The sequence below is a fragment of the Vulpes vulpes genome, chromosome 15 (genome assembly GCF_048418805.1).
Source record: "Vulpes vulpes isolate BD-2025 chromosome 15, VulVul3, whole genome shotgun sequence".
NCBI lineage: Eukaryota > Metazoa > Chordata > Mammalia > Carnivora > Canidae > Vulpes > Vulpes vulpes.
Genome location: NC_132794.1, coordinates 75155805 through 75170828, shown reverse-complemented (window position 1 = coordinate 75170828; position 15024 = coordinate 75155805). Strand labels below are relative to the sequence as shown.

Genomic DNA, 15024 nt, shown 5'->3' with positions numbered 1-15024 from the left:
CCTTTAGTGCAATTGTATTGGTGACTGATTTCCATCTAAGTCTGCCTGAAAATGTCTTTATTTCAACTTCATTCTTAAAGATGGTTTTGTCCTATGTAGAATTCTAGGTTGGCAGTTTCTTTTTCCTTTCATCACTGTAAAAATACCATCTATTGTGTTTTGCCTCCCATTATTTCTGTTGAAAAGTAACCTTTGAACCTAATAGTTTCTTCTTTGTTGTACATGTATATATATATAGCTTTCCATTTCATCACTTAATTAAAAATTTTTTGAGTATAGTTAACACAATGTTATGTTAGTTTCAGGTGTACAATATAGTAATTCAACAAATATATATTATGCTATATGCTCACCACAGGTATAGCTACCATCTGTCATTATGCAGTGCTGTTACAGTACCACTGACTAAATTCCCTGTGCTGTACCTTCCATTCCCATAATTTATACATTCCGTAACTGGAAGCCTGGATCTCCTACTTCCCTTAGTCTATCTCCCTACCCCCTTCCCTCTGGCAACCATCAGTTCTATTTATTTATAGGTCTGATTCTGTTTTTTTGTTCATTCATTTTGTTTTTTTAGATTCCTCATATAAAGGAAATCACGAATTTGTCTTTATCTGAGTTTTTCACTTAGCGTGATACCCTCTCGTTCCATCTGTGTTGTCACAAATGGCAAGATCGCATCCTTTTTTATGACTAATATTCCATTACTTCTTTATCCATTTATCAGTGGACATTTGGGCTGTTCATATAATTTGGCTATTGTAAATTAATGCTGCAGTAAGCATAGGGGTGCATATGTCTTTTCAAATTAGTATTTCCATTTTCTTGGAGTGAATATCCAGTGGTGGAATTACTAGATCATATGGTAGTTCTGCTAAATTTTTTAGGAACTCCATACTGTTTATTAAAGTAGCTGTACCAATTTACATTCCCACCATCAGTGTAAGAAGGTTCCTTTTTTTCCATATCCTCACTATTACTTGTTATTTCTTGTCTTTTTGATTCTAGCCATTCTGACAAATGCAAGATGATATCTCATTATGGTTTTGATTTACGTTTCCCTGATGATGAGTGATGTTGAGCATCTTTTCATGTATCTGTAGGTCATCTGTATGTCTTCTTTAGAAAAATGCTCTTTCAGGCCTTCTACTCATTTTTTAATTAGATTATTTGTAGTTTTTTGGTTTTGAATTGTGTGAGTTCTTTATATATTTTGGATAGAACCCTTTATTGGATATATGATTTGAAAATATCTTCACATTCAGTAGGTTGCTTTTTTGTTTTGTCGCTGGTTTCCTCCACTCTGCAAAGGCTTTTTATTTTGATGTAATCCTAGTATTTATTTTTACTTTTGTTTCCCTTACCTTAAGAGACATATCTAGAAAAATGTTGCTATAGCCGATGTCAGGAAAATTACTGCCTGTGTTCTCTTCTAAGTCTTCTAAGAGTTTTATGGTTTCAGTCTCATATTTAGGTCTTTAATCCATTTTGAGTTTATTTTTGTGTATAGTATAAGAAAGCGATCCAGTTTCATTCTTTTACATGTAACTATCCAGTTTTCCCAGCACCATTTGTTGAAAAGACAGTCTTTTCCCTATTGTATATTCTTACCTCCTTTGTTGTAAATTAATTGACCATTAAGCAAGGGTTTGTTTCTGGACACTCTGTTATGTTCCATTGATTTATGTGTCTGTTTTTGTGCAAGTAGCATACTGTTTTAATTACTACAGCTTTGTAGTATATCTTGAAATCTGGAATTGTGATACCTCCAGTTTTGTTGTTCTTTCTCAAGATAGCTTTGGCTATTCAGGGTTCTTATGATTCCATAGAAATTTTAGTATTTGTTTTAGTTCTGTGAAAAATACTGTTGCTATTTTGATAGAGATTGCATTGAATCTGTAGATTGTTTTGGGTAGTATGGACCTTCAGCAATATTAATTCTTCTAATCCATGAGTATGGAATGTATTTTCCACTTGTTTATATCATCTTAAATTTCTTTCATCAGTGTTACGTAGTTTTTGGAGTACAGGTCTTTCACCTCTTTGGTTAAGTTTATTACTAAGTACTTTATTCTTTTAGGTGCTATTGTAAATGGAATTGTTCTTTCAGTTTCTCTTTCTGCTACTTCATTATGAGTGTACAGAAATGCAACTGATTTCTGAATATTAACTTTGTATCCTTGTTGCAGGTATAATTTTTTCCTGACTACTTTTAAGATTATTTCTTGCTTTGGGGCGCCTGGGTGACTCAGTCAGTTAGGCATCCCAATTCTTGATTTCAGCTCAGGTCGTGATCTGAGGGACCATGAGATTGAGCTCTGCATCAGGCTCTGTGCTCAGCGAGGAGTCTGCTTGTCCCTCTCCCTCTGCTCCTCCCCCTGTTCATGCATGCATGCTCACTTGCTCTCTTATAAATCAAACAATCAATCAATCTTAAGATTATCTCTTGCCTTTAATTTTTAGCACTTGTATCTATGTATGGACTTCTTTTTCTTCATCTTCCTTAGAGTTTGAAGGCTTTCTTCAGCCAGCAGGTTGATATCTTTAGTTGGTTTTGAAAAATGCTCTGTCAGTATCTCTTCAGCATTCTATAGGATCCCTCCTCTTCTGGTATTCTTTTTACATGTGGTAGATATTTTTATTGTGTCCTCTATAATTTACCCTCTTTTGTTTTCTCTGCTTGATTCTTTATATTTTCTTCTGACTTCCAGTCTACTGTTTCAACTATGTCTATCTCCTTTAGCATGGTTATTTTAAGTCTGTCTGATAGCCACAATATCTGGAGTCATTGAAGGTTTCTGGGTTTTGTTGTTTTCACTAGTTTTCATTTACTTTGTCTTGTCTCCTTTTGTGCTGGGTTACTTTATGTGTCATACATAATATTTGAAAAACTATTTGTAAAAATATTTTGTGGCCTGATATGATATGACTTTCCTCCAAGGCATATTTCCATTTTTTTTCTGTCAGGTTCTAGGGCATAACCAATCTTGGATTACTTTAATAATGCAGTTTTAGGAATTACAATATTCTGGACCATTCAGATGACTCGAAGCTAGGCTACAGTGTCCGAAAGGACTGTTATTTCAGCTTATTCTTATGTTTAGTATGCAAACCTCAGGGATCCCAGTGTCAGACATGGAGGTTTTACCCGGCAGCAGTCCACCCTTGTGTGGGTCTGGACTCCAGTTTTTATTCTCTACCCCAGGGGTTGGAAAACTTTTTCTATAAAGGACCAGAAAGTAAATATTTTAGGCTTTGTGGACCATACAGTCTTTGATGCAACAATCAGTGCTGCCATTGTTCTTCGGAAGACTCATAGACAATGTGTGAATTAATGAGCATGAATGTATTTCAGTAAAGCTTTATTTTATTTTATTTTATTTTATTTTATTTTATTTTATTTTATTTTATTTTATTTTTGAGTAAAGCTTTAATTACAAAATCAGGCACAATGCCAGACTTGGCCCAGGGTCATAGTTTGCTAACCCCTGCTGTAGTCTGTCAAAAGCTCTACACAGATTCTCAGCCACCTCTTCTTAAATTTAGATTAGCCCTGAATACTGAACTAGCCTCTCTTTGGTTTTTGCTTTGTTAACTAGCTCTCTAGTGCCTTCAAGAATATTTTGGGCTTTTTATGTTTGGTCCAGTTGCTCCCAGCAGAAGGTTTAATCTGAAATACCTAGGCTGGTATTATCAGAAGCTAAAGTCATATACAAGGTAACCAATTTAAAAGCAATAAGGTTTTTTTCTCCCTCTGATCTCAAGAAGATTTCTTGAGGTACTCTCAAAGAATCTCTCTCACTAGCATCCTGTGATATATAAATGACTTTTGTTAAATGAAACTGACTTTTCAGGACATGTTTCTGTAGTCTTCCTAGAGAAATTCTGCATTCCAAGGTTAAAGTTATAGAGCAGTGTTGTCCATGAGAACTTTCTAGGATGATGGAAATGTTCTGTATCTTGTACTGTTCACTATGGTAGCCACTAGCCACTTGTGGCTATTGAGCACCTGAAATGCGGCTAGTGTGAATACAGAACTAAAATTTTACTTTTATTTAATTTTAACTAATTTAAATTTAAATAACCATTTGTGGATACTTCGTTTGGAATGGATAAAGCTTAGATTAAATGAAGAATCTCCTTCAGTGCATAATTTGTTCCTATAGTCCCACCCACCAAAGTACCCTTTTTCTAGTGCTCTTGCAAGAAATACTTAATTTAAATGTGTTCAATGGACAGTATCTCTCTAAATATCTGAGGCCTTGCAGAATGTTTCCATTTATTCCTATCATGCCCCTGGTATAATGGAAGTACACTTGCTATCCTAAATGGGCCACATAAAACTAATTCAGTCACTCAATTTGCTTGCTAACACGTATTTTTCTTTGCAGGGAAAGGGGCGACTGCGCCGAGGAAACTATCCAAGTCCATCCTCTCCTGTTGTAGTTCGGTTGCCCTCTGTGTCTGATGTCCCAGAAGAGACCTTGACTAGTGAAGCAGCTGGGGAGACTGACATCACTGAACAGCAACAAGCAGCTATGCAGCAGGAGGAGAGGGTTCTGACTGAGCAAATTGAGAACCTGCAGAAAGAGAAGTGAGTTTCCAGGAGAAAAGGGAGCAACCAGTTGTTACCTGTTTTCATTTCCTTCATTCTGTGCTCTCTTGATTTTTCCTGATTTAGTAAACATTTATGTGTCAGGTACTGTTTCTTGCGATACAGGGGACACAAAGATGACAAAGACATGTTGCCTGGACTCAGGTGACAGGATGAAGAATTATCACCTTAGCGAAGGAAGCCCCATGAGCCAGGAGACCTGAAGCTGACAGTTCTGGAGAAGGCTGACTGGGCCAAGGTGTGCCAGTCTTAGCCAGGATTCCTAACAGCTCTACATCAGCCTCATTGAACAGATTGGTCTTTAAAGGGAGGAATAAGGATTCCTAGACTAAGACAAAAAAAATCTCAAGAATGGGTATTACTCAGAACTCCCTAAAGGTTATTATCGGAAGGTCAATATGGCCCTGGGGCCACCAACTTGGATGGCCAGGGCAGCAAATCTAGTGGGTGCTAGGATACTAGGTAGGGAAATTAGTTGCAATTTAGGAGAGAGGCAGAGAGTCGACTCTGTGCCCTCTGCCATCACTGAAGCAAGGGTAGGTAACAATACCTATCTTGGCGATGGACATGCTGTGGTTCTCTTTGAAGGTATGTGTACTGATTCTTAACTGACAATAAAGACTCTTCAAAATTGTAAGGGGGTCTTTGTTTATAAGTTCCAGGATCCCAGGTCTGAGAGCTTGATGCATTAGGAGACATAGGAGTTGTTAAAGTACTTTTTGCCTGCCAGGATTAATTCTAGAACTTAGGCAAGCTAAAAAAGCAGCAGGGCCTCAGTTGTGCAGAGTATGATAAGGCAGGAGTGGTGCTCTCTCTCTGATGTAAGAATGGTTTGAAAAGAGGGTCTCAGTTTTGATGAAAATGGTATTGAAAGTATTAAAGGATGAATGATTCGACCCAGGCAGAGTGAAAGCAAAGCTAAGAAAGCTCTGAAAGGGAGTAAAAAGTGGAAGGATAAGGAGGTTGTGGACAGTTGTGGACTGGTATATTTCTAGGTAGTGACAAACTCTTAAGATCTGCCCATTGGAGAAAGTGCCCACATAATGTGGAGGAAAGGTTGTTAGAGGTAGCCGACACAAAGGTGACACAAAGGTGCCTCAAAGGCAGCTCAGTGTGGACTACTGAAGTGAGCTTTTACAAAGACATTAATTAACATAGATCAGAGTGACATCAAGTAGTCATGAGAAAGCCAGATTAGGAGCCAAGTACCAGACTCGAGGGAACAAGAGGGCACAAGTGAGAGGTATTGGGTGCCTGATGAAGAGGAATAGAGAGAGAATGCTGTGAGTGGAGGTGGCATATGCTGCAAAGGACAGAACAGGTCATGCAACGTTTTACTTCTTCAGAGGTCTCGGTGGTTAAGGTAGAGGATATCATCTGTAGCCAGTTAGTGCCGGTTCATGGAAAATAGTTTAAGAGCTGGAAGGAATCTTAGAGATCATCTCATGTAATCTCTTTGTTTTGTGGATGAGGAAGCTGAAGTCCAGGGAGAGGAAAGTTCTTTCCTAGTACATTATGTATGAGTTTAAAACTGTGATCTCCTGATTACCAGCCCAGAATTCATTTTACCAAAATATCTTAACAGCTGCAGCATCTTTTCCCACCTCACTCTTGGCTCTATTATAGGTCCCAGCCTTTGCTATTTGTAGCCTTCATCGTTACTGTGATTTGCGGGTCTTTATCATCACCTTGAATGGGAATACTAGGAAATGTTACTGTCTTGCTACTTCCAATTGCTTTCATCATAGGTCTTTTTTCTTACTAGTCTTCCTTCCACTTCTTATCAAATGCTAGTGGATTTCTTGATTCTCTCTTACAGGGAGGAGCTAACGTTTGAGATGCTAGTACTGGAACCCCGGGCCTCTGATGATGAAACTCTTGAGTCTGAGGCCTCCATTGGGACTGCTGATAGCTCAGAAAATTTGAATATTGAGTCTGAAGGTGTCATCTCTGAGAAATCAGGTAAATGAACATACTTGAACAAAGACTCCAGATTTGTTTTGCAAGGAAGGAGTAAGGATTCCCAAGCTAAGACAAAATCCTTTCAAGAATGAGACTACTTTGTCAGGTGACAAAGTCCTAACGAGTTAAAATATACTGATCTTTGTGAAGCTTCCATTATATATTGTTCATTAGACCAAGCCTTTAATGCAAAGTAGTTTTATTGTCAGTGTAATGTTTTCTCCTCTGTTTACCACAGAGAAAAACCAATCATCACAACATATATTGTCTTACTGACCCATGATGCATGTTCTAAGGGTGGTTGGCAGGAGTTATGCCCTGCTGAGAGATAGGCTTATACCAAAAGAGGTATTTAACTACCTGGCATGTCTCAGGGAGACATAGAATTACTACGTATCCTGGCAGTATTTTAAATGATAGTGACAGTTGTAGGCCTCTCCTAATGGTGTAGTCAAACTCCAGATTTCTTGGGATTGATTCTCAAATGATATATGTAGAAATAGGTAACTTCTCAAGTTATGCACAGAGTAGGTCAGCCTGGACCCTTCAGACTTCAGCTCACCCACCACATGGGAATAGTGAAACCTATTCATTATGGGATGATGAATTGGAAAGTGTCATTTATAGCTTTGATCTCTTCTTTGGATTAGAGAGAAGCTTAGCCCTTAGCTCCCTGAAGGCAGCTGGCAAGTCTGAACATTCAAGCAAATTACGAAAGCAGCTAAAAAAGCAGCAAGACTCTTTGGATTCAGTGGACTCTTCAGTCTCTACTTTGTGTTCATCTAACACTGCATCTTCTCATGGGACCAGAAAACGATTTCAGATTTATTCTAAATCTCCATTCTACCGAGCTGCCTCAGCTGGGGAGGCCCTGGGAATGGAAGGACCATTGGGCCAGACCAAATCCCTGGAAGACAGACCTCAATTCATCAGCAGAGGAACCTTCAACCCTGAAAAGGGCAAACAAAAATTAAAGAATGTGAAAAACTCACCTCAGAAAACCAAAGAGACCCCAGAGGGGACAGTCGTGTCTGGCCGCAGGAAAACTGTGGACGCAGATTCCAGCTCCACCCAACAGCTAGCTCTCTTTGGAAATAACGAGTTTATGGTCTGAACTGGCAGCTGTGTGTCCCTTCATGGCTACAGAGTGGTAAACACATCTCATCTTTGGGGCCTCTTCTCATCCCCTCGTCCACAATAGTCTATCCTAATTGTGGTCCTGTCTCTTGCCCAAGCATACAACTGAGAACTTGTGTGCTAATTTCTTGGGCCTCCTGCCGAAGCAGAAAGGCCTCTTTGAAGCCTGCTGGGGATGGTGCCAGCTGTGCCTTGGCTGCTGTACTTGACTGGAGATTTCACTAAACAGAGCCACCTGGGGCGGGATTTGGGTCAGTTGTGGAGGTCTTCGTAGTTGTCTCTCCTCCATCCTCTTTTCCTTCCCAGAGATGGGTGTTGAACTTGGGGGGGCGAGGAGGGACATGGTGGGCCTGAGAGAACCACTGGTTTTTGACATTTGAAGAAAACATATAAATCTTTCTTAACAGTGAAAGCAAAAGAGCCTTTGGGTTTATTTTGGGATAGTTAGGAGCTGGGGTAGAATATAATTTTTTCCAAGGATTTATAAAAGCCTAAGCCCTCTATTTTAAGATTTTTGAGAAATACTCCATGTTATATTCTGAGGAAAGTAAAAAAGTAATTGTTTCCATGAAGCCATCAGAGCATGTCTCAGACATCTGGTCACATGATGAAGCAGAGAGTACATGTTTTGTTTTTTGATGATACTCAGTGTCATAATAATGCTGGTTTCACTCCTGGTTAGTTCCTGCCAAGTATATTGCATGGGCTGAAGTTTCAGTTGCCTTCCTGTTTTCATACTTCCTGGTCCTAGGATTAGGTTCCTCTGATCTTTTTTTAAGTGTCTCAGAGACATGGTGATCCCTAAACACCTAATCCACCCAGGCTTTCCTCTTTGTATAGATTAAACTGAAGATCACATATGAACTTGTTCATCTGCTGGTGGAATTCCACCACAAACTCAAATAATATGACCATTTAATCACTTCTCCTAAAACATTCATATACAACACTGCATGAATAAGTGTTAACAGAAAGCTGCCAAAAAGTAAGAGAAAAAATTTTAATATAACCATCTAGCTATCATCTTCTTTTCCTCAGACCATCAGTATTAAATAGATGAAAAAATAAATCAAGAACTACTTGAAGCTATTTTTGTTAATATTCTGGTTACTGAAGTTTACTGTAAATATATATGTATAGGATGCATATTTCTTTTTAACCTTATGCTTCCCTCCTCCTGGTGGAATTTCTTCCCACAGATTAGGAGCCATTGGATAGGGTTGAAAGCCACTATCCCTGGGTTGAGGGAGAAATCAGACCATCTTTTTCACCACTGGGTGTCTCCATACACCTGAGCTACAATAGCATTTTAAGCTTCTTAGCATTTGTGGGATTAGAAATCTGTTTTTGCTATTTATAATATATGGAAAATGAAACATGATACTCTTTCTTGAGATAAGTATGTGAAAATGTTTATTTTTAAAGTTACTAAATGCATCTTGTCTAACTACCACATGCACTGTTCTGAAAAAGAGTCTTTACCATCTGTAACCTGAATTTTGGTTATTTTTTCTTTTCATACTTCTTCGATTTGAAGTTATGGAAATATTAAGCCTTTTGTTAAGACAGATTCTCTCCTGTTACACAACACTGAACCTCATGTCACTGCCTCAGTGGTTATTGTCAAGCCCCGGAGGTCAGGCTTAGAACATCATTCTGAGTGGCAGCTAAAGGTAGCAGGAGTCTTCTCTCTCCCTGGTTTGGTTTCAGAAATGAGCTAGGGAAAGGAATATTTTTAAATCTCCAGAATGATGATGGTTATGAGTAAGTGTTAGATTTTATATCCCACAAACATCCGCCGCCTTGTTTGTGCTGAGGAGTAATAAATGTAAAGCCTTTTAAAAATCAGAACTTTGGAGACTCTCCTAGAGGAAAACCCAACCCCTCAGCATGGTTATGTCCAATTGGGACTGCTGGTGCTCCGGGGCCCCAAGCCAAGCTGCACAGGTTGTTTCAATATTCCTGGGAGAGTAGTGTCCTGCTGGGCATTGACTACCCTCTACTTGCTCCAGAACATTGGTTAAATACCATACAAAAAAGAGATTTACCCTTGTTGGATAATTTCCTTTGGCCCCAGGGAACGGCCTGGAGAACACATCTTGGCATATGTTCTCCCTTCTAAATTTTTGCAGATTTTCTGTATTTGTTTGTTTGCAAAATAAGTTTTTGGCAGTTTAAAAAAAAAAAAAAGAAACTCATATAGGTCACTTTATAGGAACTAGGCAGTGGATGTTAAAAGACTTTATAATTTTTCTCAGGGACCTGAACCTGAATTTGGATAAAATTAAATAAAAAATACTTGTTTTTCGGTTGCTAGATTTGTGGATTTCTAGTCATTTAACAAACTGCCAGAATGAAGGGTGGTGGGGAGGAGAGATCCACACAATTGTAAGAATGGAGAGCAAGTGTGGGACCTTCCCTTTGAAGGGAAGAAAGCTTTTCTTCTGATAGTGTAACAGGTATTGGTGGCCTGATGAAGAGATGAAGCCATAACTCTTAAAAACTGTCAGAACCAAGTGCTGTATCTTCTTCCATCTGATCTTATCTGGTCCTCTCCGCGGTTAAAGTTGTGTCACCACAGAGTGATGCTGTAGTACAATCACTTATGATGAAGATGTTTAACTTAATATATGTAAAAATTGTGCTTCCTATTGCTTCTCTTTTACTTTTCTTTGATTTCAAATGCCACAAACAGAATCCCTGGGTGGCAGCAACAGGGCAGCCCCACATTTGGAGCCCAAGCTCCAAAATACAGAGCAATTTGTTCATATCACACATTCCCAGCCCCAAACAAAGCCAGGTTTTTCACTTCTCCCCATTAAACCCAAGGTATCCCTTATAATGGAAAATGTGATAGAAGCAGAGAAGTATGATTTTAAGGTTACATCGTGTATCATTAAGTGAAACAAATTTGTTTAACAGCAAGGATCAGGGAGGTGGGATGCTTAGTTTATAATGCACTTTGTACTTCCTGCCATTTTAATTCCTTTGCCACTCTGGGCTTCTGGAAACATAAAGGGAGGTATGGAGTTCCCAATATGGACCTTGCAGAAACAGAGGGACCTGAAGTCAGGGGATGGGATACCAGAGCCCCTACCTTCTCATGCCTTGGAAAACAACTGCAGCTCCTACCCTGCTGCTGGGAGGTTAGTGGAGACTTCTATGTTCCATGACAATAGAGTTGTTTTCACTGTCAGAGAAGGAGGAGTCCAGCAAGGTTCTGAAGGCCCACCTCAGTGACTATGGGCCATGTTTTGTTTTGTTTTTTGTTTTTTTGTTTTTAACTATAACTAACAAACATGTACCTTTCACAAGCACTTTGGTGAAATACAGAAGAAATTCTCAGGATGTGTTCAAAGTTAAGAGAGTTTTAATTTTAAAAAGAAATACAGTCCAGATGGCTTTCCTCAACCTCCTCTCCTCTTTTTTCCCCCTTGGTGGGGAAGCTAGGCATTGGGGCTTGAATCATTCTGTGTTGACAAATGTGTTATGTCTATCCATAACTTTGTGACAGTTTCCAGCACTGCCCCCGAATGACACCATGCTAGCTTTGGTAGTAGAAGTCTTTGGTATTTGAGGGAGTCCTTGTTTTTCTGTGCCCCACCCACTTTTCTCTGGAACTGCTCCCACATTTGATTTGGTGTTAAAAGCTAACAGCAAAATGATGATTATGGAGGTGGATCTATTAGATCTTATTGGTCTCTTGGTTAAAATTCTTCAAGAAAGCTGCACGAAGGGGCATATCACCTTGGTGTTCATTTGTACTTAATACCTATTTATCAACCCTCTTAGGTCATATAAAAGGTGCACCTTTTGAACCGAGTAATTGTATTTACTAGGGGAAAGGTGTGGATTACAGATTAGTATTATATTATTTTAATGGATTTAAAGTAATTTATAAGTATGCTGAGTGTAAATTTTTAAAAGACTATGTATTGTAAAAGGACATATCCTGTGAAATATATCATTTTACTGTTTAACAGAATAATTCTATAAAAAGAATGATTTATCTCACCCACGGAACTGATTACATTCCTGATGCAATCAACAGGCACTTTGTAATTTCCTTTGGGGATGGTTTTTTGTTTTGTTTTTTGGGGGGGGAGAGCAAGACATCACCTGTATAAAGTGCAGTTTGTGTCACTCAGAACATGCACTGTATAGCTATAGCTACACAAAAGCAGCTTGATGAACAAGTCACTCCATGGCTCATTAAAGAACAAAGCTTCCAGAAGCAGCAATATGTGTGGTTTGTTTTCTGACCATCCCGGCCCCCACCCAAACTTCAGTTCCACTCCAAGGAAGAGCAGTGAGTTTTGTTTGTAAAGCTGATTTTTGCTTAAGAAAAGGATTGAGCCCCAAAGTGACAAAGAGCAGAAGCAGCAGTTTTTGGAACTCAGCTGAATTCGAGTGAAGGTGATTCAAGCTATTAGTTTTCTGTAATAGATGCTAGCTGCTAGCTCTTAAGACTCCATTTAATCAGCCTAGAGCTAGGTGGACAGTGATAACAGTAAGTCTACATTTAGGATCCTCTCCAAAAAAGCTCTTCATAGCGAAGGAGTAGCAACATCTACTAATAGAGGGCTCAGGAATTCATGCCTAAGTTGTCATTTTCATTCCGCCACTATGTGACTTGGGCCCTTTTTGGTTGTCAGTTTTCACATCTGAAAATGAGTTCTCTTCCTCAGGTTTACTCTGCTTATAACTCCCACTGACTCTCAGGTCTCCATATAAAGGGCAGTTTACTGGAAATCCCCCCCCACCCACCTTGAACTGGGTTAGATGTCTTGTGTTCTCAACAGCACCCAGTATTTGTGGCATCAAAAAACTCATGTAAGTTTGCAAGACAAGAAATGTGCTATCTTGCTGACTCTTAGATCCCTAGCACCCAACAAAAAGTGCCCTTGCTTAAATATTGGATGAGCAAGTTAAATGAGATTGGGGGTTCCCAAATGCATGAAAGCAGATAAGACACAGATAATACCTGATTGTTGAATCTGTGGGCATCTCAGCTTCCTAGTTGAGTATGTCACTTCCCGGCTCTGGGTGGCCTTTTAGCCATTCATCCAACAAATATTTGCTGAACACTCACAGTTACTGTCCCAGGTGTTTGCATGCATTGCTACAAACAAAGCTCCCTAACCCTGTGGAGCTTGAATTTTAGTGGAGGAAAACTACAGATGTCCACCAGATGAGGACTAGCAATCCCCAATATCTGGCTTCCACTCTCAGGTTATATTTATTAATTTGAACAGTATTTCTTGGCATCCTTGTGTCTCTCTCTGCCTTTCCTACCATTAAACAGTCCCTAGGGTGGAAGAGGATGACTGTCTCACAATCTGAAAACTGCAGCTGAAAAAAAGGCCCAGATAGGCCCACGGAGGTTGCCTCTGTGTGCTTCATAACCAAAGACATTAATGGCTTTGAAGGCAAAAAAGCTTTCACAGTATTCCCTCTCCTAGCAACACCCCTAAGTGCAATGAAAGCTGTTATCCGTTGGAGTTTCAGTGCGCCAATTTATGGCAAAATGTTGAATTAATCCTGAGATCAACTGAGTTCTGTATTAGGAAAACAAGAGCCATTCAGCATATTTCAGGTAAGAAGGACATAATACAGGAATTAGGGGTTTAACACTAAACACTGGAAGAACTGGAAAAACAAAGATCAGAGAAGCTCTCATAGGTTGAGGAAGCCAACACAGATCTCATCCAAAAGATCGAAGTTAAGAGCATGCCTGGAAGCTACTGCAATCCTAAAGAAGGCTGCCTGAAATCTCCCATCTTCTCACACAGCTGGCTGCAACTGCCTCCAGAGAAGAATGACTTCATCCTTTACGGCCCACGCCTCACATGAGTGCCTGTCTCCTTTAGCAAGCCAGAGGGGGAAAGGCATCCTGGGAAATGTAGTTCCTGGCATCTCTGCAGTGAGGACCGGACCTTAGGAGGGAGGGTAGTATTGATGCCAGGTTTACCACAGATAATGCAGTTTATATACCTCCTCTTACTCCCTAAGACTTCCTCCTGGAGATCCCAAACAGTCTCCCAGTGTAGAATTGCTGTGCTCACACATCCCAGACACCAGGCTGCAAACTTCCAACAGGCCACTTCTGCGCTCCTATGTTCTGAGACGTGTGATGGTAGGGTAGACGTCCAGGGCCTAGCTGGTCCTGTTTCAGCCGCCTTTCATGCCACAGTGCCTTCGCTCAGGCTTTCTATATGCAAGTCTTTAAACCTTATGGATAAAACCTGTGATAGGGAACTGGATGGTGTAACGGCATTATAGACATTAAATGGCCTGATGCTTTTGGAAGATCAAGAAAATGGGGCACCTGGGTGGTACAGTCAGTTGAGGATCCAACTTTTGATTTCAGCTCAGGTCATGGTCTCAAGGTTGTGGGATTGAGCCCTGAATTGGGCTATGTGCTGGGTGTGGAGCCTGCTTAGGATTCTCTCTCTCTCTCCCTCTGCCCCTCATCCCCACTCGCTCTTACTTTCTCTCTTTCTCTTTACATACATATGTAAAGAAGATCAAGAATAGTTTAAGTGCTCTAATGGGAAGAGCTCAAGCTGGGCAACATTTGCCATACTCTCCTCTCTGGGCACTAGCCTGGCTATTGTCATTCCCAGGGCAGAGTGTCCGAAACCACCTCCTTCCATCAAGGCAGGATATCTCTGTGAGCTAGGAGAATTCATACCCTGGCCAAAGGGCAAGAAACCCCTAGGATTTCACAGATTTCTCACACAACCATCTCCTTCTTGACTTCAAGCAAGAAGTTTCTTCTTTGAGGACAGGAACTGCAAGAGAATCATTCAGCCATTCTGGGAGTGGAGGGTCTGTGGGGGGACGGCAGAACCAGAGTTAAGCAGAGTCACAGAGTCACACCAGGGTTTAAGTTCTCTCCAAGCCTCAATTTTTCCATTTATCACTGGGGATGACTGGTCCCTGTCCCAGCGCTAATCTGAGGATTGAATAACTGCCCTTCTCATTGCCTGGTGTGTCATAAAGTGCTCAACGGATGTTAACTTTTTGCATTACTATCATTTCCTAGGTCTTTTGGGTCTGTCTTTGCAAAGGAGGAGGTTTGAGCAACTCTCCAGAAGGAATTAGGACGTGATAGAGAGTCCTGATAGAGAGTCCTCTTCTAAAACAGTGCCTGGGGACCCCCGGGGGCTCAGCGGTTGAGCATCTGCTCTCGTTTCAGGGTGTGATCCCGGGGTCCTGGGATGGAGTCCCGCATCGGGCTCCCTGCAGGGAGCCTGCTTCCCCCTCTGCCTGTGTCTCTGCCTCTCTGTCTGTGTCTCATGAAT

At 40.4% G+C, this 15024-nt stretch overlaps 1 protein-coding gene across 1 annotated transcript in view; it reads left to right on the top strand.

Annotated features, from left to right (window-relative positions):
* MYO9A (myosin IXA) overlaps positions 1-11954 on the top strand; it is a 36482-nt gene extending 24528 nt beyond the window's left edge. Inside the window, exons 8-10 of the mRNA XM_072738130.1 lie at positions 4395-4597; positions 6438-6580; positions 7231-11954. Of these exons, the coding sequence (XP_072594231.1) occupies positions 4395-4597; positions 6438-6580; positions 7231-7694 (810 nt within the window). The 3' untranslated portion in view covers positions 7695-11954. The remainder of the gene's footprint in view (positions 1-4394; positions 4598-6437; positions 6581-7230) is intronic.
* Positions 11955-15024: the final 3070 nt, after the last annotated feature.